The sequence below is a fragment of the Schistocerca nitens genome, chromosome 6 (assembly GCF_023898315.1).
Source record: "Schistocerca nitens isolate TAMUIC-IGC-003100 chromosome 6, iqSchNite1.1, whole genome shotgun sequence".
Taxonomy (NCBI): domain Eukaryota; kingdom Metazoa; phylum Arthropoda; class Insecta; order Orthoptera; family Acrididae; genus Schistocerca; species Schistocerca nitens.
This window is the reverse complement of record NC_064619.1, coordinates 367,064,693-367,087,704: the sequence shown is the minus strand read 5'-3', so window position 1 is coordinate 367,087,704 and position 23,012 is coordinate 367,064,693. Positions and strand designations below refer to the sequence as shown.

General features: G+C 37.7%; 1 protein-coding gene across 1 annotated transcript in view; it reads left to right on the top strand.

Moving 5' to 3' along the window:
• The window catches only part of LOC126263364 (dynein axonemal heavy chain 10), a 1,742,213-nt gene that overhangs the window by 727,950 nt on the left and 991,251 nt on the right, over positions 1-23,012 (top strand). The window contains exons 26-27 of the mRNA XM_049960456.1: positions 1,524-1,764; positions 4,785-5,073. Of these exons, the coding sequence (XP_049816413.1) occupies positions 1,524-1,764; positions 4,785-5,073 (530 nt within the window). The remainder of the gene's footprint in view (positions 1-1,523; positions 1,765-4,784; positions 5,074-23,012) is intronic.

Here is a 23,012-nt window from a genome sequence, read left to right as displayed (position 1 = left end):
GGACTTATCACATCTCTATTTTCTGTCAGTTATAAGTCCCAACATGGGTTCTCTACGTGGAAAGACATTTTAAAATAATGGTTCATTTGTCTCCTCTGGAGTGGTGTGTACTATGACAGAGTATAATAACAAGTATAAGATCTTGCTTCTTGCTTATAAGGCACATTATTCATAATTTGATTTTTACTGCTTTGGGGATACCTGCAGAAATGTTTCTACTTTTTGAGAAATCAGAGGAGCTAACTGTTGGATCTAATCACTTGCATTGTTATATGAAATACTCCATAAATATTGCTGAAATAGTTACTGCTCTGAAAGTCCGTTTGTTCATTGGGTATATGGTCATTGAATTTCATCTTCTGGAGTATATTCCTAGTAGCTGTAACAAAATCTAAATTTCACCCATTGTTTTCAGTATACGGGATAGTGAGAAGGTCTGTTAAGTCTCTCATTGTATGTTTGTTGTTGTGCATGTGGCTTGCTGCTGTGGGCTTTACCGTGTGGCTATATCTGAAAGCACTTTGTGCTCATGGGATCTTCTATTGAAAATTCACCCAGTATTTATAATGTACAATGAACGGACATCGTTTTTGCAAAGTTGGTACATTCAACTACCACGAGTCATGGGTATTGTGTGGCATACAGTGTGTGGCAGGTAATAAACAGGTAGCCATCTGGATAACTAGGCACTGCCACAAAAATACTTTAATAGAGGGAAAAATTAAATCAATTTACACAAAGATGAATTCCTTCCTTCTCAGTTATGGTATTGACAGTGTCAGCAGTCATCAACCTACTACTGATGAATGCCACCACAAATGAAATAGATCAGCTACTAGCTGAATTCAACTCCCTACATAATAACACAAATTTTGTGGCAGAATATTACGTGAAACATTCTATAAATTTCCTGTTTCTAACAATCAGGAGTGAAAATGCCATATTTTGCTGTATATAGAAAATTAACAGCCACAGACATCACAATAGACAATGTATCACATCGTCCTAACTGACACTAACAGGCAGCATTCAGATTCATATTACACAGAGTGCATAATTTGTTGCTAGAACAATACACACATCAATCACAAGTAAACCTAATCAAATAATTAGCAACAAACGATCACTAATCAACAAAATTAATGGACCAGCAATGTCTCAAAATTCAGAAAAGACTCAAAGACAGAACATGCACTGAAAATACCCTAAAACCAGCACCTAAATATATGACCGTACCTAATTGGGGGAAAAAATTGAGAACTGCTTTTTCTACTAATTCCACTGTCATACTTCTGTAACTGAATTTTGCTACCATGAATTTATGGATGACTGTATTAATTATTATTTGGTTCTGAACTGCCCTGTGAAGTCATTGGAAAATCATATTGAAGGTTAGCTGAATTCTGTTACTGTATTACATGAATAGCCACACAAATATCTTTCCTGAAATCTGAAATGCATTTTAGCTTCTATCATAAACATAATGCTGTGTAATGCTATTATTTTATCTTAAATGTTAATAGACTGCTCGTGAGGCATGGGCAAAGACACTGTGGGTAAACTTGAACCCACAAGTTCTTCTTGATGGAACTGAGGCATTCATGAAAGAATTCCGCAAATTGCCACCAAATGTCAAGAAATTACCTGTTGGACAGGAGCTGAATCTTATTCTGAAGCAGTTTAAAAATTCTATACCACTTTTTGTTGAACTGAAAAATGAGGCACTTCGTGAGCGGCACTGGAATGAACTTATGGATAAAACTGGTAAGAAAATACATATTTGAGACATCAAGTAAATGTCATAATTAATCAGTGATGTGTAAAATACATGTGGTTATATGCTGATTAGTTATGATAAAAAGGGTTTTATGGCATTTTTTAAAAGTATGTTCACAATGACATTCTAATGAAATGCTCATCATTCACATGTAATGCAGAAGAATTGTTCTAACACCGAGGTGCTTAAGATATGTACTAAACTTCTAAAGATTACTTCTAATCATCAGCATATTCTACAGTTTCCATCCCCTGTTTGGATCTACTTTGACCCTAAACCTCTCCATAATTTTCTTTCCCCACCAGGAATGATTAATCGTAATGGTAATTATTGAACTGTCTTTTTTTATCATATCCTTACTAAAGAATACATTATTACAGCTTATAAGTTATGTTCATCATAAATAGTAGTTTACAGTAAAAACTTCACAGATCTTGTTACACAGCTAATATGACTGTATAAATTTGTAGATTTTTAATGCACACAATGTGTTGTAGGGCTTTGTACAGTGTCAGAATACCTATCTGATCCAAACAGAAGCTAAAACATCCACTTCTGCACTCTTACATGGTCCATTCTCCACTAACAGCCTTTTATTTTATGGCCCTGCACTCATTTCTCAGAGATAATGATTTACACTCAAAGAATAAATTGTAAAATGAAATCCATCTTTATTGTCTGCTACATCTGTCAACATACATTGTTGACAATAATGGATGTTTTAGCTGGAAGAAGGAAGAAAGGAAAATTGCAGTTTAGAATCCCACTGACAATGAGATAATTAGAAGTGGAGAAGGATGAATCAGGAAATCAGGTATGTCTATTCCAAAAGAATGGTCCTGGAATTTGCTTAATGCAGTTTACAGGAACTGCAGAAAAAGCTAAACCTGGAATGTCTGGATGCAGATATAAACAACTGTCCTCCCGCATATAAGTCCAGTGTATGATAGCAATGCCACCGCATTCAGTGTTTTTTACCCTGTGACTAGAAGTCCATGGAAAGCAAAATGCCTGCATAATTTTAATACTAAAGTCTGCCATATGTTTGCTGCAAATTATCTAGCCATGATTGTGAATGCAGGACTCTTGTATCTGGGCTATTCAGTGATTCACTGCCTTCACAAGGATCTGCAATATGTGATGATATCAGCTGGTTTAACATGAAACTTCCTACAGTAATTAAGTCACCTGTAGTTTAGTGAGTTATTGTGCTAATGAAAACCTTGAGGAATATTTGAGTCACCTATAATTCAGTAAGTCATTATAAAGTCACATTTATTCAGGAGACACCAGTACAATGGCCTCTTCCTTTATGTTCCATTTTATTTATTATTTGAAACTTGGCTTTCAGATACTGTTTTCTGCAATGAGATAAGTTCCTCTGCAGTCTGATCAACTAGGAAATAAGATATTTTCCTCTTTTAAATTTTTTTTTGGTAATTCCTTAAAAGTGATCTAATTCTTTTATTTTCTGTTAGCTTTATTTAAATTTATTTATACATTCATGCTATGCTGTACGATAGTCTTAAACATAGTACACTATATACCTCAGTGACTTACCATTGACAAATGAAAAACTTTTACAATGTCAAATTAAAAATTATTCATTTAAGACAATCTACATGCAGTTTAATAGTCACTAGATATATCATTTCCCTTATGTAAACCAAAGATCAGGACACTTCCCATTTTTCTCCTTGCTCGCGACTGAGCATCATCATCTAATTTAATAACATTTCATTCTCATTTGTAACTGCTACTTCACAGTCACAAAAACACTTTTGATTGTTAGCTTCCACATTGCCAATACAAATATCATGGTCATATGATAAGTTAACTGTTGCATTTAAAGATACAATCATGTAGTGAAGTTCCTTTAAAACAGGAGTCATCAATCATCTGAGGAGCCCTGTTTCTCAACGTGATGTCCTTATTGTTGCATCTCTATCAATATGAAGACAAATACAACCTCTGTGAGGGCTGACAATGCATGGTTAAGCATCTCTCAGCTCAAAAAATTCTTTTACGGTTGCTTATGTATGAGTATGCATCAGCAAGGCAGCCATCAAAGTAGAGTCTATAGAAGTGGTAAGTCATGAATACTTGGTTGGAGGGAGTGTTTGATAGAAAACCAAGTATTTTACTGAATTTTACAATTGCATCTTGGAAGACTACTGAACAGTAGTTCACAAGCAGTCCTAGATTGAAGCATTCATGAAAGCTGTAATTTTATTCAAATTTTTGTACTGTAATTCAATAATTCACCTGCTTATCTATCCAAGTGTATTAAAGGGCCCAGTTAAGGGCAAAAGACAGAACACTGATCCTGGATTGAATCCACATCATGCATTAACATTGGGGATTGATGTGCCGGTCAGCCTGGATGGTTTTCAGGCAGTTTACCACATTTACCAAGATAAATACTGTGTTGGTTCCCATGTTCTGGCTCACATACATGTTGTACGTACACTCTGAAAACTGGTATCACATTTGACCATGAAGTTAGAGGAGATGCAAACAGAATGGGTACACATTTTTCTTCCTGAAGAGAAGTTGGAAGTACCTTACAAATGCCTTGGGAGTGATGACCCTATCCTAATAATAGCGTGTATTTGGCACTGGATAAAGGGCACTGGAGATAGGAAGACAACAAGGAATTCTGTAATGTCTTTTGAAAAAGGATATTAGAAATAACAGTGACATCATAATCCTTTTCATTTAATAAACTTCACCCAGTCCTTATTACATAATAATGATGAAATAACCCATCACCAATAAGGAGAGAAGTAATATCAATGAAGTGAACAGCAAAGGGCTATCTCACATCCTACATGACATCTATTTCAAATTCTGTCTAATTGTGCATTCATGTAGAAAATGGAACTTACTTACAGTTCTTAAGCATTATCTCCTTATGAGAGCGTGGTGCCTTATTTTTTCTTATCTTTCTTTTATGAGATCAAAGATCACCTTACAGAGGATAATATGCAGCTATATTCTATTTTAGGACAGCATTTTGACATGGCTGCAGATCGCTTCACTTTGGAGAACATGTTTGCCATGGAACTTCATAAATACCAAGATATTGCTGAAGAGATTATCAACAATGCAGTGAAGGAATTGTCGATAGAGAAGGGTGTGCGTGAGGTGTCAGAAGTTTGGAGTTCTCTGAATTTCATTGTCATCCAACATACTAAAGGTGGTGAAGATCGTGGTTACATACTTGGACCTGTTGAAGAAGTGGTTCAGGTGCTCGAAGATAACACTATGAATCTGCAAAGTATGGCTGCATCACAGTTAGTACACAAACATATAATTTCTCTAATAGTAATATTCATTATATTTTAAAATAATTAAATTACCAAATATTCAAACAATTTGAAAATAAATCAAAACAGAAATTCTGATGATGTCAATAGCGATTGGCTATGATAGCAATTAATGAGTAATGAATATTCAGATACTCCTTTTACTAAGGTTTGAAGCCCTCCTTGCTGTTCTTCCGTGTTTGTGATTTAAAATTGGGTTGTTTTGAAAATCAGCCTTATGCAAACACAATTAGTTAATTTTTGTATTTACCCATACATGTTTCAACTCATATGTGTCATCTTTGGTGGGTCAAATTTTTATTTCTTGAAATGCAGTATTGAGTGATTTTGTTGTTGTTGTGGTCTTCAGTCCTGAGACTGGTTTGATGCAGCTCTCCATGCTACTCTATCCTGTGCAAGCCTCTTCATCTCCCAGTACGTACTGCAACCTACATCCTTCTGAATCTGCTTGATGTATTCATCTCTTGGTCTCCCTCTACGATTTTTACCCTCCACGCTGCCCTCCAATACTAAATGTGTGATCCCTTGATGCCTCAGAACATGTCCTACCAACCGATCCCTTCTTCTAGTCAAGTTGTGCCACAAACTTCTCTTCTCCCCAATCCTATTCAACACCTCCTCATTAGTTATGTGATCTACCCATGTAATCTTCAGCATTCTTCTGTAGCACCAAATTTCAAAAGCTTCTATTCTCTTCTTGTCCAGACTATTTATCGTCCACGTTTCACTTCCATACATGGCTACACTCCATACAAATACTTTCAGAAACGACTTCCTGACACTTAAATCGATACTCAATGTTAACAAATATCTCTTCTTCAGAAACGCTTTCCTTCCCATTGGCAGTCTACATTTTCATATCCTCTCTACTTCGACCATCATCAGTTATTTTGCTCCCCAAATAGCAAAACTCCTTTACTACTTTAAGTGTCTCATTTCCTAATCTAATACCCTCAGCATCACCCGACTCAATTCGACTACATTCCATTATCCTCGTTTTGCTTTTGTTGATGTTCATCTTATATCCTCCTTTCAAGACCCTATCCATTTCGTTCAACTGCCCTTCCAAGTCCTTTGCTGTCTCTGATAGAATTACAATGTCATCGCCGAACCTCAAAGTTTTTATTTCTTCTCCATGGATTTTAATACCTACTCCAAACTTTTCTTTTGTTTCCTTCACTGCTTGCTCCATATACAGATTGAGTAACATCGGGGAGAGGCTACAACCCTGTCTCACTCCCTTCCCAACCACTGCTTCCCTTTCATGCCTCTCAACTCTTATAACTGCCGTTTGGTTTCTATACAAATTGTAAATAGCCTTTTGCTCCCTATATTTTACCCCTGCCACCTTCAGAATTTGAAAGAGAGTATTCCAGTCAACATTGTCAAAAGCTTTCTCTAAGCCTACAAATGCTAGAAACGTAGGTTTGCCTTTCCTTAATCTAGCTTCTAAGATAAGTCGTAGGGTCAGTATTGCCTCACGTGTTCCAATATTTCTACAGAATCCAAACTGATCTTCCCCGAGGTCGGCTTCTACTAATTTTTCCATTCGTCTGTAAAGAATTCGCGTTAGTATTTTGCAGCCATGACTTATTAAACTGATAGTTCGGTAATTTTCACATCTGTCAACACCTGCTTTCTTTGGGATTGGAATTATTATATTCTTCTTGAAGTCTGAGGGTATTTTGCCTGTTTCATACATCTTGCTCACCAGATTGTAGAGTTTTGTCAGGACTGGCTCTCCCAAGGCCATCAGTAGTTCTAATGGAATGTTGTCTACTCCCGGAGCCTTGTTTCGACTCAGGTCTTTCAGTGCTCTGTCAAACTCTTCACGCAGTATCGTATCTCCCATTTCATCTTCATCTACACCCTCTTCCATTTCCATAATATTGTCCTCAAGAACATCCCCTTTTATAGACCCTCTATATACTCCTGCCACCTCTCTGCTTTCCCTTCTTTGCTTAGAACTGTGATGTAATTTTAAGAAATAAAAATTTTGTCCCACAAAAAGATAACACATAGGTCTCGAAACATGTCTGGGTAAATACAAAAATAAACTAATTGTGTTTGCATGAGGCTGAGTTTCAAAACAGCCCAAAAGTATTCAGATATTCGATAACTCTGGGTCTTAAATTTGATTCTAAATATTTTCTTGCCCTATAAGAAATAAACAACTGTCTGAACTAGATAGTTAATATGCATGTAAAAAATATCTACTTATTGCAAACGTAAGAGAAAAGAAGACTTTATTGGTTCTATCAGTGGAGTTTTTCTCTATAACACTGAGTTGTCTACCTATTCTTTGCACTGCCTTAGACATATGGTGAACAAAATGGAAAGGAGCTTTCAGAACAAATTTTCTATGTGGTTTATATACTTTAGTATGTAGGCTATTCTTCATCTACTTGAATCATTAATGCTAACTTTGAAATGTCAAATTTTTGGAGTCAGTGATGTTAACATTTTGCACTCTGTTGTTCAAAAGTTGTTCCTGTTGTAATGAAGCCTGTATTAATTGTTGTGAAAATTCTGCACTCAGTAGGATGAGCAGTTGGGAATATTTCAGCTTCAGAACTGAGTGGAGGATGGTGGTCAACTTCTCATGATTTTAAAGATTTTATAAGTGCATGGAATTCAAGTATGAAGGCAAACTTTTATTTTTTATTTTATGTAGCATGTTTTACTTAAATGGTAATATAATTCTAGGCTGACTCATAATTAACAAGACTGGTGTGAAGCAGAGTACTTATCTCTGGAAACATTTCACAAGATTGTGAACTTTGAGTTCTCACATTGTTCATTTAATTCATTGACTCTGGCTACTGAGTTTAAGGAACTGACTTTGTGCATCTTTTCTTGGATGATTTCTACTTTAATGACACTTTATAACCACAGTAAGGGCAATTTCTTATGAATTTAGTCTGCCAAAGATACTTCTTCCTCATTGTTACAATATCTTTTTCCGTTAATGCAGCAATTGATATGTGTAATAGACACTGCCAATTCAGAAAATTTTATAGCCATACAATCAGTATCACTAGCACCTGTCACATACACTTGGTATTTTCTATCCACTGCTTAAGAGCAGCCTGCCATTAGATATTTTTAACGTTAAGTTCCTAACACTCACTAGGTCCCTCTGTCCCTGAGTAATATGATATATTGAGATGTTCCTGACTATGACCCGGACAACTGTATTCTGGATGTATAAATACTGAATGTTTATATTGTGCATATAAACTCACACATTAGAAGAAGAAATTGTTCCTAGATTTTTTTTAAAAACATTACAGGATACAGATTACAATCTGTGCAGCTCCCAGAAGAGAAGGAACAAGAAGAGAACACTTCTTAGCCTCTACTCCTATGCATTTACAAGCAAAAGCATTGGACTCCCCCCCCCCCCCCCCCCTGTCTCTCTCTTCTCTCTCTTTTGGTGAATATCCCAGCACTCCAGCAACTGAAAAGATGCAAAATGAAACAAAACATTGTGCAAGTGCTAAGGTAGAGGAAGGACAGCAATTTTTAACTGAAAGTGATTTTCTGCCCACCATCTAAAATTTCAGACCTGCTGGGATCAGCAAAGGATGACTTGTTGCTGCAGAAGGTGGGAATTTACAAAATATCTTGCCAGAATGGTGTATGGCCTATATAGAATACATAATAGTGGAAGAATGCTGCACAGAACATAAATGTTGCACTGCAACCCAGAAAGTATGCAATTGCGGAACATTAATTTTGGCCACAGCAACATCCTTTTGGGACTCTATTATAAAAGAATGTGTTGAAATACCCATCACGGAAAATCTAATGAACCATGACAGCAGCTACCTGCTGGATAATGCGTGGAATCCCATCATCTACGAGATTTGCCCCAGGCGAAGGTGCCAGAATACTCTGATGACTGCGGTGAGTAGCAGTGCCAAAGACAGATGACCAATGCAGATCCACCAGCAAGGGCACTGCCACCAGTGGTATGGTCCTTCTGACACTCTGACTCGGAAGCATGTGCAAAATACTTTCAGTGTGCTATATAGGATGGAGTGGAGAATGTCTTCATCAGTTTTTGATGGCTCGCCTGAAGACAACTGGAATGTGTCCAGTTGAAATATTGTGGAGTGAAGTTTATGACAACCAGCTGCAATCCTGAAATTTCTTTGAACATTTAATTCGCCGGGAAAATTTTAAATTTCAATATGTGGTTGATAATGAAAGGAATGCTGTGTCATGCTACATTTACAAGATAATCTTGAAACATACCATATCAAAATATCAGTATAATTATTTTGTTTACATATACATATCCACAGTTCTAGTACACAATAAAATCCCTTTGTGACAGTACTGTAATGCTGTTGCTAAATTTTGAGTGTTACTGACTTAAAGCAGCTGTATTGCAGCTATGTGTGAGGCAAGTTGGCAGATACAGAGGTGCTATATGTAATTTCTCAAGCAAGCCTTTTTGTACACTGTAAGGCATGAGGGTTAAGCCACTTCTGACAACATTGCAGAAAGGCTGTTCCATGACAGGCTGGCCTGTGATATTTTTCCACACTATTACCCAACAGAAGCATTGATCTGTATGTTCCTGGAAGCAGTTTAATGTCACAACAAGGGTGCTATTAATTTCCATAAATACTCTCTGTTTCTAACACAGTTATACACAGTCTGGCAGCACTCTCCACATATCAGTCTTCAACATGCTTTGGGCTAGCCAGCAGCTGACACCAGTCTGACCAGCCAGCTCCAACAGACCAGCTCACTGTTCTAAGTTCACCATGTAGGACTTAGGCAACACAATGGGAAGCCATCCCCCAGGTGCACAGCAGCACCAGACTTCTGCCTTGGAGGGCAATGGTTCATACCTTATGCTGTACTTCCTCCATACCTTTGCACCAGGCTTAGCTTCTAACCCAGTAGCCACAGCTGTGTATGGGAATTCAGGGGATTAACACATCAATGACAGTGCTCATTCAGGGCTGCATAGTGTTAGCTCAGGTAGGAGGTACTGAGTGGGGTAAACAGTGGCAGAAAAGCAGGACACAATACATCAAAAGGCCATCCCACCACCACAGTCTTCCAATGTCAATGGCATCACCTGTGGACCATGTTCCTGCAGAAGGTGAATCCAAGGGCAGTGTAGCACTCGAGCATTGTAATTCAAGATGAATAAAATAACTTGTATCTTGCAGTGGAGTTTTCCTAGTCACCTCTGGCCAGCACCACCACCTCCGCAACACACCACAAGACCATCTCTAAACCATAGGAGCCCCCATAACCCCTGATCATTGTAGAGTGATGTCACGAGTACTTGTGGTCCATACCTGGCAACTGGTGCCTGCACAGTCGACCTTCATGTAGCATGGCTTCACAACTACAGCTTGCCGTTTTGTCAAACAGTGACGAGGTAAGGTGATTGGACTATTGGATAAATGGTCACCTGTGAATTTCAAATGCAAGGTCTACCAATGTCAAGGTGTGAACCACTTAAACTGCAGTCAAAAGCTCTATGAATTAATTTGCATGTTATTGTGCTGCAAGGCACTGGAAGTTGGTCTGGGTGAATGTGGGACTGGAATGATCTGTTAATGCATTTTGCTTCATAGGACTGCTGGCAGAAATGATGTGTTAGAGTAATCATGTTGCTTTGTAAGGAGAAGCTTAATATGCACATGGTAGGAATTGGACAGGAAGGTAGTTGCTTTGAATTGAAGCAAATTTGGTGCCAATGGAATACAGCTCATGAAGGGAATTTTGGTAGCTTATTAGGAAATCTGAATGACATGGGTAGGGACTCAGTCAGTGTGAACCAGGATAATGTGCAAACTTTTGATAAAACTGCATTTGTGGGAAGTTAAAGCATCTTAGTGGTACGAATAGATTGGAAATGCGGAAATTATAATTTGAACTTGAGGATTTGTTTTCACCTCAAGGGCCACACCAGCATCGCCTATAATGCAGCACCGTACCCCTACAAGAACTGAATCCCCGGTATACTGCAGACCTTGCCATATACCACCATGTATGCAACCAGTATTAGAAAAATTAGCTGATCAACAGTATGTGGATGGGATAATAGAGGAATGCATTAGTCCATGAAGTGCAGCCAGTGCAGTTGTACCAGAAAAGTTGCCAGATAGAAGCAGAAGAGATAGATTCTTTTGTGGCTACAGACGTTGTAACAGCAAAACCATAATCGATGTGTATCTGATTTAAAACCGCACTGGAACTATTGACAATCTGGGAGCAGTGTTAAGTACTTCTCTATCTTATATCTGAGGAGTGGGGGTACCATCAGATAGAGGTACACCCAAAGGACTATTTAGAAACAGCAGTATCAATCCTCTGGGGCCATTCTAACTATTGTAGAATACCATAGAATGCTCTGGTAGAATGCTCTGGCAACAATTCAGTTTTTACTGGATGCAGTGTGGTTGATAACTCACCAGTGCATGGTGTACCTGGTTGTTGTAATCATTTTTTCAAAGAATATGTCAGATCATTTGCATCACTTATGAGAGGTTTTTAGAAGATTATGAGCAGTGAATTTAACATTAAACATGGGAAAATTTATGTTAACAGAATCTTCCGTCAGTTCTTGGTAGAACAACATTATAATAAATGAATATATTGTAGAACAAAAGCAAACTGGTGCTTTTCATTTATTATGGAAAAATTTCTCTTTGCATTGGAAGAAGTTAAATGTTTATGACATGTCATTTCCAGTGAAGGGGTTAAAATGGATCTAGGTTAATACAGACAGTATGGGAATTTAGAATCCTAGTAATGTCTAGGAGCTACAATCTTTTTTTAGGTTTAGGGAATTATTATAGAAAATTCATTAAAGGGTGTGCAGTGTTGGCGGACCATTTATGCAACTGTTTAAAAAAGTGATTTAAATAGACAAAGGAATAGTGAGATGCACTGGGTGAGTTAAAGAGAGCATTGACATCAAGTCCAGTACTTATTTTTCTGGACTATGGGAAAGAGTTTACTCTGTCAACCAATGCTTCCAATCAGGCTACAGTGTGTGTTCTCTGTCAGGTGGCAGATGGAGACGTGCACCCAGTAGCATATGCCTTTACGAAGTTGAACAGAGCAGAGGAAAAGAGAAAAACTAGTTAACAACAGAAAAAGGGATGCGTAGTGTGATATATGGCAGCAAGTATTTCAAGTGTTATTTGTAAGGGAGAGGGTTTAAAGTACTAAAGGACCATGCAGCCGTTAGTGATTGTTGGGGTTCAAGGAACCTTCTACCAGGATGGCATTGGGGTTAAGTGAATTTGAGTATGAAGTTATACAAGAGCTTGGTAATAGGCATGCAAATGTTGATAGTTTAAGCCAAAAAGTAGCAGTGATACAAGCACTTAGTCACAATCTTGTCTAATGGCAGACATTGTGATAGGAACATTGGAATGTAAACAGTATGAATCACAGCACAGTTCGCTGTGTGGGATGGGTTGTGGTGTAAGACAATGAGGTTTGGACCACAGGTAGTAATGCAAGCACAGCTGAAAGAGGAAATGTTGAAAGAACTTCATACCTTGTAAAGGGACACCCTCCTCTAACGTTACTTTTCCTCAATAGAAGTAGTCGATACCAAAAATAATTACGAAGTATTAAACAGGTTAATATTATCTCAACTGTTTTTTTTTTAAATAATTGGATATGATTTTGTCACCCTGTATTACATTTCAGGCTAAAATGTATAAAAAGCAATTAATGTATTTTCATTGTTACAATCGATATGTGCTAGCTTTGAATGTACAGTTAAAGTTACTTTTCTTTTAGAAACATTTGAAATTGTGAAATATTTGGTGCACTTAAAATTTCTATTATTAATTATTCAATCTGACACTAATTATTAAATTTATTTCTGGATTTGTTTATAAATTAATGGTATAAAGTCATTTGTCAAGAAAATTTGTAAACTCTTTGGAATATTGTTAGTACACAGGGTGGATTAGTAGTGGGCTTGCCTCTGCTGTGATAAGACATGTTTTTATTTTTGACAATAACAATGTAATTTTCTGTTTTGTTGAAGTGGAAATTGTAAAGACAGTGTGATATAGAAAAAATGTAAGAGAATAAAATTAATGTAAAAACAGAAATTACTGGTCAGGCAATTTTCAGAAGTTCTTACATCAGTTGGAACCATGATAACCCATAATATCAAAAGTTTGAGCTTCAAGAATCAGCCCTCAAATGTGAAGAACTGGAGCCAACTATGAGAAAAGAAGATAAGTAAAAAGTTTATTGTAAATCTTACTCCTATTGAAGCTTATTATAAGAATGTATTATGAAGCCAGCAACAATCAACAAAAGGCGTGAGTCTAGGGTAGATTACAACCTCCTGTTGTCAGGAAACTGGGGGTGGTAGAACAACGGATGCAATGCGGTCAGTGAGCACATATGAGCCATAAGGTAATATCTGCAGATGTTACCAGAAGCAGCAGAGTATTTTAAAATGATTGGGTTGCATGCTCTTGGGCCATTCAAAAAGAATCCAGTTGAGAATCAATTTGTGTTAATCATTATTGATCATTTTTCTAACTATGTGGAAATGATTTGCAATCCCTAACCAAAAGGCAGCAATGGTAGCACAAGCGTTAGTCAACAGTTGAGTGGAATGGCAGAAACTATGATCACTGATCAAGGGACAAACTGTATGTCCAATTCATTAAAGCAGCTGTGTAATTTGCTAAGGGTTAAGAAGTTAAAGGTAAGTCCATTGGGCCATCAGGCTAATATTACAGAGGGGGTACATCACACAACCGAAAGGATGTTAAGTCATTATATGAGTTTACGTTATAATGATAGCGATGTGTATTAATCTTTTGTTGTGAGTGCGTATAATTCAAAAATCCATTCTGTGATACAGTTATCACCATATGAGGTACCGGTAGTTTATGGGAGGCCCATGCCATCTTTGTTTGGTGAAATTGGCTAAGAATTGTCAGGGAAGTGTATTCAGGGAGCAAACACCAGAGCCCTTGAATATCACATATACAGTGTTGGGGAATTGTGGGCAGATTACCATAGTATAAAATCAGTCAGTGGATAATGTTATCAAACAGCTACATTCTGACAGGTATGAAAAAGAAATTTGTAATGCATTGTCATGGGCCAAATCAGGTTGTTGAACAATATCACTGGTAAATGCCAAGCTTCAGTTACTGACTCATACAACTATCATGCATGTTGGGTGTCTCAAGCCATATTGAGGTAATCAAGATGTGTTGACACAGGTGACGTCCAGTGAGGGTAGGAATATGGGTAGTAGAAAAAGAGGAACTGCAGGAACCTTGCACAACCAGGACAGGAGATTCCCTATGGATTAAGACCAAGGAAGTAGGAGGGAATGGTTAGTGTTGGGTGAGAATGGATGTTTTATTTAGAGGCATAAGCAATTAATATAACAGTGTAGGATGAGGATAGAAGGAAGAAGTGTTGTTCACCGTGTAGTATTATACTTTTCTGTTCATTTGTATGAAAGCTGTACAAGGTGTTTGGAAGTAACTAGGTATTAAAAATGGCTGTAGATGTTTTGATATCAATGGAATCATGATAGGAATAGTTTGCACATACAGGTCATTAAACAAGGCTAGGATTTCTGTAGTCATGGCCTGGGTGTGTGTCAGCTGGCTCGGAGGTCATTCTACCATAGTGGCATTGATACAGCTGCAAACATTTGTCTGCTAGCCCCACCTTGTGCTCCATGCTCATAATTTGTTCCATCTTACCTGCTTCTTGCCTGTCCTATATTTAACCCTTGATCAGTACTTGTTTTTACATTTTCTGCAGTACAGCAGTTGCTGTGGGAAATGGTGCACATAGCAATTACAAAGATGGCCAGTCTCCTATCCAACAGCAAGCACAGATCACTGCACTTTATGAAGTGTGGAATTCCATCAAGCAGGTGCAGAGATGGTGGCATACTATGAGTGGAATGAATGCCACAATTCGTCCAGAGACTATGAAGAATTGTTAATATGCACAAGCTTGGTAAAAGATGCAAGAAAAACTGGTCAGTCATCCATGTCTCAATTTGATGGTAAAGTGATGATTGTGCAGGAAATGTTTCTATGCATCCCTTTGAAATAACATGCCAGGTAGCACACAAAAGGGGACTCACAAGGTAGTTAGAATGTCAGATCTCGCATAAAGAACTGAATTATCAAACATAGAAACTTCATCATATGCAACAGCTGAAGCTGGAAGGCTGTAATCACAGAGCGGGGTATGGGGAGTCAATTTGAATTTGGCATGAAAATTGGCCTCACTTGTTCAACAACATCCTCTTGCAGTGACAAGGCCATATTCTATGTCAGAGGTTTTATAAACAGACATTATTGCCATCGTTGACTAGAACAAGATCTTTGTATTACATCAGAGAAGATGCAGGATCACATGGAAACAACTGTATGGTATGGAACAACTGCCACAAATGTTATTGGGTGATTTATCCTGCATGACACAATGAATGCAGAATGCTACCTACAGATGTTTGAAAATTTTGTTTGGCTCGCTGTACCTGCATGACATAACATTGAAGACATTATTTTTATGCAAGATGGTGCACCATCTTACACTGTAAATGTCATGTGTATATGGTTGCAAGAGAAGTATCCAGGACATTGGCTGGGAAGACACAGATTGAAGACACAGATTTCATGAGTGGCCTGTGGGAAGTCCATACATGACACCACATGTCTTCTTCTTATGGAGCTGGGATAAATGTGAGGTGTACTGTACAAAACTTCACACACTGGAGAGAGAGAGAGAGAGAGGGGGGGGGGGGGGGGGAGAGTGGTGTAGCAAGGAGAAATAAGACCACCATAGAATGCCACACAGTTAACCAGTTTGGAACAAGAGGTATTGAACAATACCCCGGTACTGCGAAAATTAGCAACAGAGATAACACTCCTGGTAAGACAACAGTAAACATAGTGAACTGGGACCTGGAAGTTTCATGGGCTCAGGTGGACGCTTTGGACAGAAGAAGTAGTAAGACTGTTGCAGTCTTTGGCTGATAGCTTCTGGGACACTTTAGTTAGTGGTAACAGAGCTGCAGGAAGCAATTTTACATATGGAATGTGAGTGGCTGGGTCAAGTTCTATGCAGTCCAGATCAGTTCTTGGTAGGCCTGTGGAAAGTGTGGAAGGAATTGCTGGCACAATGGGAACTTGTGGTTGAACCAGAAAAGTCAACTGTACCATTATATCACCATGCAGGGGTCAAAATCAGGACACATTTATTGAAACTGTATATGCTAGAACACTTTCCAATTAGTAATGGGCAAGAAATCATATGTAGTGGTGAAATGGGCATTGTTCCTTACTGTACAAGATTCCATGAGAGTGTAAATAGGGAATATTCATATAATTGTTGTTTAATGTTTTGGAGAGATTAATGGATAAGAGGCAGCTTCAACAACAATGGAGGTTTTTATAATAGCTTAAGGACTGCTGGAGCCAATGGGCTGGGAATTTTAGAGGGGAATGTGCTCTACTTCCATAGCTTTGTTGCTTGAAAAACTTCTGCCTTGGAGAGCAGCAGTTTACGTCCAGTGTGGTATTTCCAGCAGGGTGAGCTTCTAACCTTGCAGCCATGGCCACCTATGGGAATTCAGCAGATGTACAAGGTGTGTTCCATAAGTAATGTGACCAAATTCATACAAAATCATTTATTGAATATATTCATACAAATAATCAAAAATTTTCAAAATAGCACCCTCTTGCATCGATACACTTCTGGAGGCGGTGTTCCATGCCTGGAAGGCATCCTGGAATGCCTTTTCCAGAATGTCCTTTAGAGCTGACGCAACATCCGCCCGGATGCTTTCAATCATGTCCCAATGTTTTCCTTCATGAGTCCTTTTAACCAAGGAAACAAAAAAAAGTCAGTGGGAGCCAGGTCAGGACTGTAGGGAGGCTGGGGAACCAATGGGGTCTTGGTCCTGGCCAGGAAGTCGTTGACAATGAAGGCGCTGCGAATCGGCAGATTGTCTTGGTGAACTTTCCACGTGTCCTTGATGTCGCTTCGGCAGTGTGAGACCCTCCTTTTCAGTCTTTTGAGCACTTCCAAGTAGAAAGCTGAGTTCACTGTAGTCCAAGTAGGTACAAGTTTGTGGTGGACAATGCCTGTGATGCCAAAGAAGACAATGAGCATGGTTTTGATTCTGGACTTGCTCATGCGTGCCTTCTTGGGATGGGGCAATGATGGGGTGTGCCACTCTGAACTCTGCCTTTTTGTCTCAGGGTTGTACTCAAAAATCCATGACTCATTACCAGTGATAACTAAGTTTAAAAAATGAGGATCATTTTCACACATTTCCAACATTTCTTGGCACTGAAGCACTCGCATGTGCTTGTGTTCGTCGGTCAATACTTTTGGGACAAGTTTGGCACACATCTTTCTCATGTTTGAATCTTCAGTCACAATGCAGAAAACGGTTGTTTTTGACATGTTTAGAGTTTGTGCTATCAATTGAAGGCTCAGCTGTCTGTCAGAGTTCAAACAGTCGCCCACAAGCATCACATTTTTGTCAACTCATGTGGTTGATGGCCGTCTACTGCAAGGTTCGTCGGTGATCTCCTCTCGGCCCTCCATGAACGACTTGCGCCATCAAAAAACATGTGATTTGGACATGCTGAAGTAATGGAAACATTTCGGTGGTGGACTTACGAAGTTTAATGCAAAATCTGATAGTGTACCATTTGTTCTACAGAATGATCCATTGTGCTGTGTTACATAAACTCAAAATGGGGTTGACGGAAATGAACGTTCTGTCTCTCCGGCAGTTCACAGCTGAATGAGACAAAGAGCATTTTGAAGCTAACACCCCCCTCCACTTAGCCCAACTGGTTACAATTGGTCGCATTACTTATGGAACACACTCTGTAGCTGTCACTGGCACTGCTCACTCAGGACTCACATTGTTAACTTGTGCATGCGGTGCTGAGGGAGGTAAAAAGTGTTAGCAAAGCAAGACATGGACATCAAATGGTGATCCCAATTGTAATCTCCTGCTTCGTCCTTTGTTCTTGTTACTACTATTGTCAATGGTAAAATCTTTTCAAAAAATACGAGAGGAGTAGTATTTACAAAAAACTTTTTACTTATCTTCTTTTCTCGTAGTTGGCTCCAGTTCTTCATGTCAAGGGTCTGATTTTTGAAACTGAAATTTTCACATTTTAGGTTCTCATGTTCCAATTTACGTAAACAAATTTGATGAATGCCTATGCAGATTTTTTGTTTTTGTATATATATACATATGCGCTTCGTATTTTACTATATCATACTATCTTTTGAATTTTCACACTAACACAGCTGAAATTTCATTGTTCTTCAAAATTTCAAATACACATCTGTTCACATCAGAGGCACGCCCATTACTACTTCCTCACTCTGCGGTAATAAAAATTTTTCAAAGGGTTTTCAGATTTTCTTGACAAAAGAATTTCTAGTAATTTATAAGCGAATCCAGAAATAAACATAATAAACTGTACCAGATTGTGTAATTAATAAAATAAATTTAAGTGTGCTAAATATTTCACAATTTTAAATGTTTCTAAAAAAAATTATTTTAACTGTACATACAGAGCTAGTACACATCCATTGTAACAACGAAAATAAAGTAATTCAATTTTATAGTTTTTAGCTTGAAATATAACATAGTGTGTATAAAATTATACGAAATTTTTCAGATAAATGGTTGAGTTAATGTTGTCCTGCCCAAAATTTGATAATTAGTTCTGGTATCGACTACTTCTGTTGAGGAAAAGTAATGCTAGAGGGGGGGGGGGGGGTGTCCCATTACAATATCCCCCTCGCAAAATTTTGAAGCTATGTGTCTACAATATTTTCTGACCTACTATAAGGTTTACCACATGGTATACAAAGTGATGCCAAAAGATAGAATACAGATGTATAGAAGTATCTGATACATAACATATTACAGAAAATATAAGAAAAATATCTGCTATACAAGTCGTAATTTATAGATATATCAGGGCATGGTATTCAGATCTGAGGAACATTCTGTCACAAGAAAAATGATACAAAGTCAAAGCTGAAAGTATAGAAGTAAGTACAGAGTCAATGTAAATTACTAGAATTACAAATTGCAAGTTTACTTATATAAAGTCACACCTTCAAAATCTTCAAAAGAGAAGAAAAAAATTCACAGCGTAAGTGTACGATGAGTGAGCCAACTTGAAAAACTCACGACAGGTACATACCAGAAGCATATAATCAATCATGAGTAGGAATATAGCACAAAATCAGTCAGCCACTTAAATCACAGTAAGCAAGGAAATGTTGACTCATGAAAGGAGAAAATAATGAAAAAAATATTAGGGCCTAAGCTTACAATATGGTGATCAACCCGTGAATCCAAACCACACCAGGTACAGACCAGCAAAAATGTTTCGACACAACAAAATGAATTAAGTTCACAATCATATATCAATAAGTTCAATCATATGTAAAGAGTAATTATAGGAAGCATCTAGCCAAAGTCAATAATTGCTTGAGCAGACCCACAGTGGCAATGACCAGAGTACCAGAACAGATTTAAGCACGAGTTTGCCCACAACTCAAGTTCCAGTGAGATACAATATTGCAGTACAGATAATCAGAGTCATAAATAGCTATGAATGATGTCATAATCGAGTACCTTGAGGACCAAAATCAGTGTGTGAAATCAGAAATGCATACAGTGATGAATTCTTCTCAGATTATCAGCCAAGTGGTGGCGAAGCCAGAAGATGAGGGGTACGAAACTCATTGAAACACTGCGACAAGACTTTGCCACCACTCGGCCGATAATCTGAGAAGAATTCATCACTGGAATAGGCTGAGAAAGACTGCAGTCGCAGAAATGCATACATCTTGTTATACTATCTATACTCATAAATGTCTTCCACACTATTTGCTAATTGTTCATACAAACTAACCTACATACATAGAGGCCCAAAAGATTCATTTATAACAGAAAACAAAAATACATACTGATTTAAAGTTACATAATGTATTGGGAATTAATCCCCTACTTGAAAAAACGTACATTTGTCTGGACTATCACTGTCCATCCCAGTGATAATGTTTCTAAACAAATAGTTCTATGAATTCTTCATATAGGATAATTTCTTGCCTAATGATTTACAAATCTCAGTCACATCACTGATGTAGTTGACAGATGATTGAGCACATTACCCAGCACCTATGATCTCTTGTAAGTCAACTGGAACAGCAAGGGTACAGCTATACAGCAGTGTGGGAGTGGATCCACCCATATCTTTCAGATTCCTCCCTAGATTTCTCATCACAAACTCCAATGGATAGATTACTTCATTTCTAGCATTCACATCAAATTCTGCAACATTGTTTTGTGTACTAAGTATGCTGTTCAATGCCTCCCTCACATCACATGGCATATGCTCTGCTTATTTACATTGAAAATAAATAAATAAGTATACAGGGTATACATCAGACTGGATTAAAAAGTGTTCACTTATGAAATTTTAATAAACGGAGCTAAATGCAATGAAGAATGAACTAGTAAGGTGATACACACAGATATACTAAGATACTGTTCCTAATTTTTACAGTACAAAATATGAAAATTTATTACTGAATATTTAATGGCATTGTCTCATTTCAAAATTGTAAAAGGATCTACTCATTTAGTATCATGGAATAAATTTATCAAATTCTAAAGCACAGATCTATTACAAAATGTAATTATATGGTTATATGAACCTGCAAATATAGTGTGTCACAGATTTAAACTCAGTCAGTATATAAGATAGAACTTAATCATATGATCTTACATACTACATTCCTGACAATGAAAAAAGAAAAGGAAACAAAAATAGATACTTATGGATCATGTCTATAAGCTTTCAGCTCAGTGATATAGCGTAATCCAAACATCTACTTCGGTGTAGGATACACAAGTCTGTATGCATAAAGATGCGGATTTTCAAGAATTTTGAATGGTCCTATATAAATATCAAAAAATTTATTTATCTCAGATGTCAACACTTTTTACATTTCTCTTTGGCTTTCACCAACACAATACCTCCTACCCCAAACTTAGAAAATCTGCCTTTGCCATCGTGTCTCTGCTTTCTGCTATCCTTCTGGTTTTTCATCATTTCCCTGACACACTGTTCCCTCTCTTGCAGTGACAGAATTTTACGTGGAGGAAACTCAACATTCTCAGAAATAAAGTTAGCTTGTCTATGATTAAATATGATTTCAGATGGTGAAAAACCTTTTGAAGAATGTTGTAAACTGTTCATAATATCCTCAAAATCACTGACATAATCTGTCCAACTGGTATGATTCTTACTGCAATATGTCCTAAACAGTCTTCCAGTTTCTCTCATATATCTTTCTGCTGGGTTACATGACCGATGGTACACCGATGTTAGAATATGCCTTATTTTTGTGTGATCAACAAAATCTTTCCAAACTTGTGATGTAAACTGACAACCATTGTCAGATAAAATTGTTTTAGGAATATCCACCTGATGAAAATATGTGTTTTCAAACTTAAGAGATTATTTGCTTATTGGTAGCTTTCTTAAGAGGAAACAGCTTTATGAACTTCGAAAATACATCAACCACCACAAAAACATAACAAAATCCATTCTTAGACTTAGCCAGAAGTCCATAAATGTACACAGACATGAGATTGAGGTTACCACTAGGCAGTATGTTTTGCATCTGGTTTCTACTTGTTTGGTTACTTACCTTCACTGTTTGACACCTGTCTCATGTAATAAAACTTGGCAAAAATGTCTCGACAGTGCGACACATAGTGACGGACACTCCTAAGTAAACCTGACCAGAAAAATCTCTTGTGGATTCCATCATATGTCTTAACAAATCCTAAATGTCTGACCTCAGGTGTGTCATGGAATTTCTGTAGAACATCTAAGTTCATGTGTTTAAGAATCACTGGTAGCCACCTCTTTCCAAACGGATCAAAGTTTTTCTTGCAAAGTAATCCATTAACTACCTTAAATTGTTCTTTGACATCCTCTGACTGAATTTGCACCAGAACAGCACCGATCCCATACCCACTAGCATCTGTGTGTAGTTCTGTAGGTGCTCTCTCATCATACAGACCAAGTACTGGGTCAGTCGTCAGAGCTTTTCACAGCACACTGAAAGAGTCTTGTTGAGCACCACCCCAGATAAATTTAGCATCAGCTTTTAACAACTCTTGGAGTTATAGATCTCACCTTTTCTGGGTCTGGCCACACACCTTCGTTTGACACAAGGTGTCCAAGTATTTTGATTGTTTTTTGCTCCAAAGAGACACGTTCTTGGATTAAGTTTCAGTCTGCCTTCTTGGAGACACTTAAGAACGGCCCTCAGTCTTTTTATGTGTTCATCAAATGTCTCTGAGAACACTATAATGTCATCTAAATAACAAAGGCACATCGTCCACTTCAGGTGACGTAAAAGATTATCCATCATCCATCCAAGTTACTGGTGCATTACATAAACCAAATGGCATTACTTTAAACTCATACAGGCCCTCAGGGGTGATGAATGCAGTTTTATCATGATTAGCCTCATCTACTTCGATTTGCCAATATCCTGAGTACATGTCCATGGTTGAAGAAAACTTGGCCCCCTTCAGACAATCTAGTGTGTCGTCAACTCGTGGAAGAGGGTAAACGTACTTTTTAGTTATCTTATTAAGCTTTACACATGGTATGCTCTCTGGCTTATTGGTGCTTCACCGTCGATTTATCTAATTTGCTCTTCACCTGTGGATTGAAGCATTCAGAGAACTCTTGAAGAATGACAAGTAGCTTCTTTTGCTGTTCTTTAGTGAGATCTGTGGTTAGTTGAGCTAGGAGATATTGTCTCATAGTGGTAGC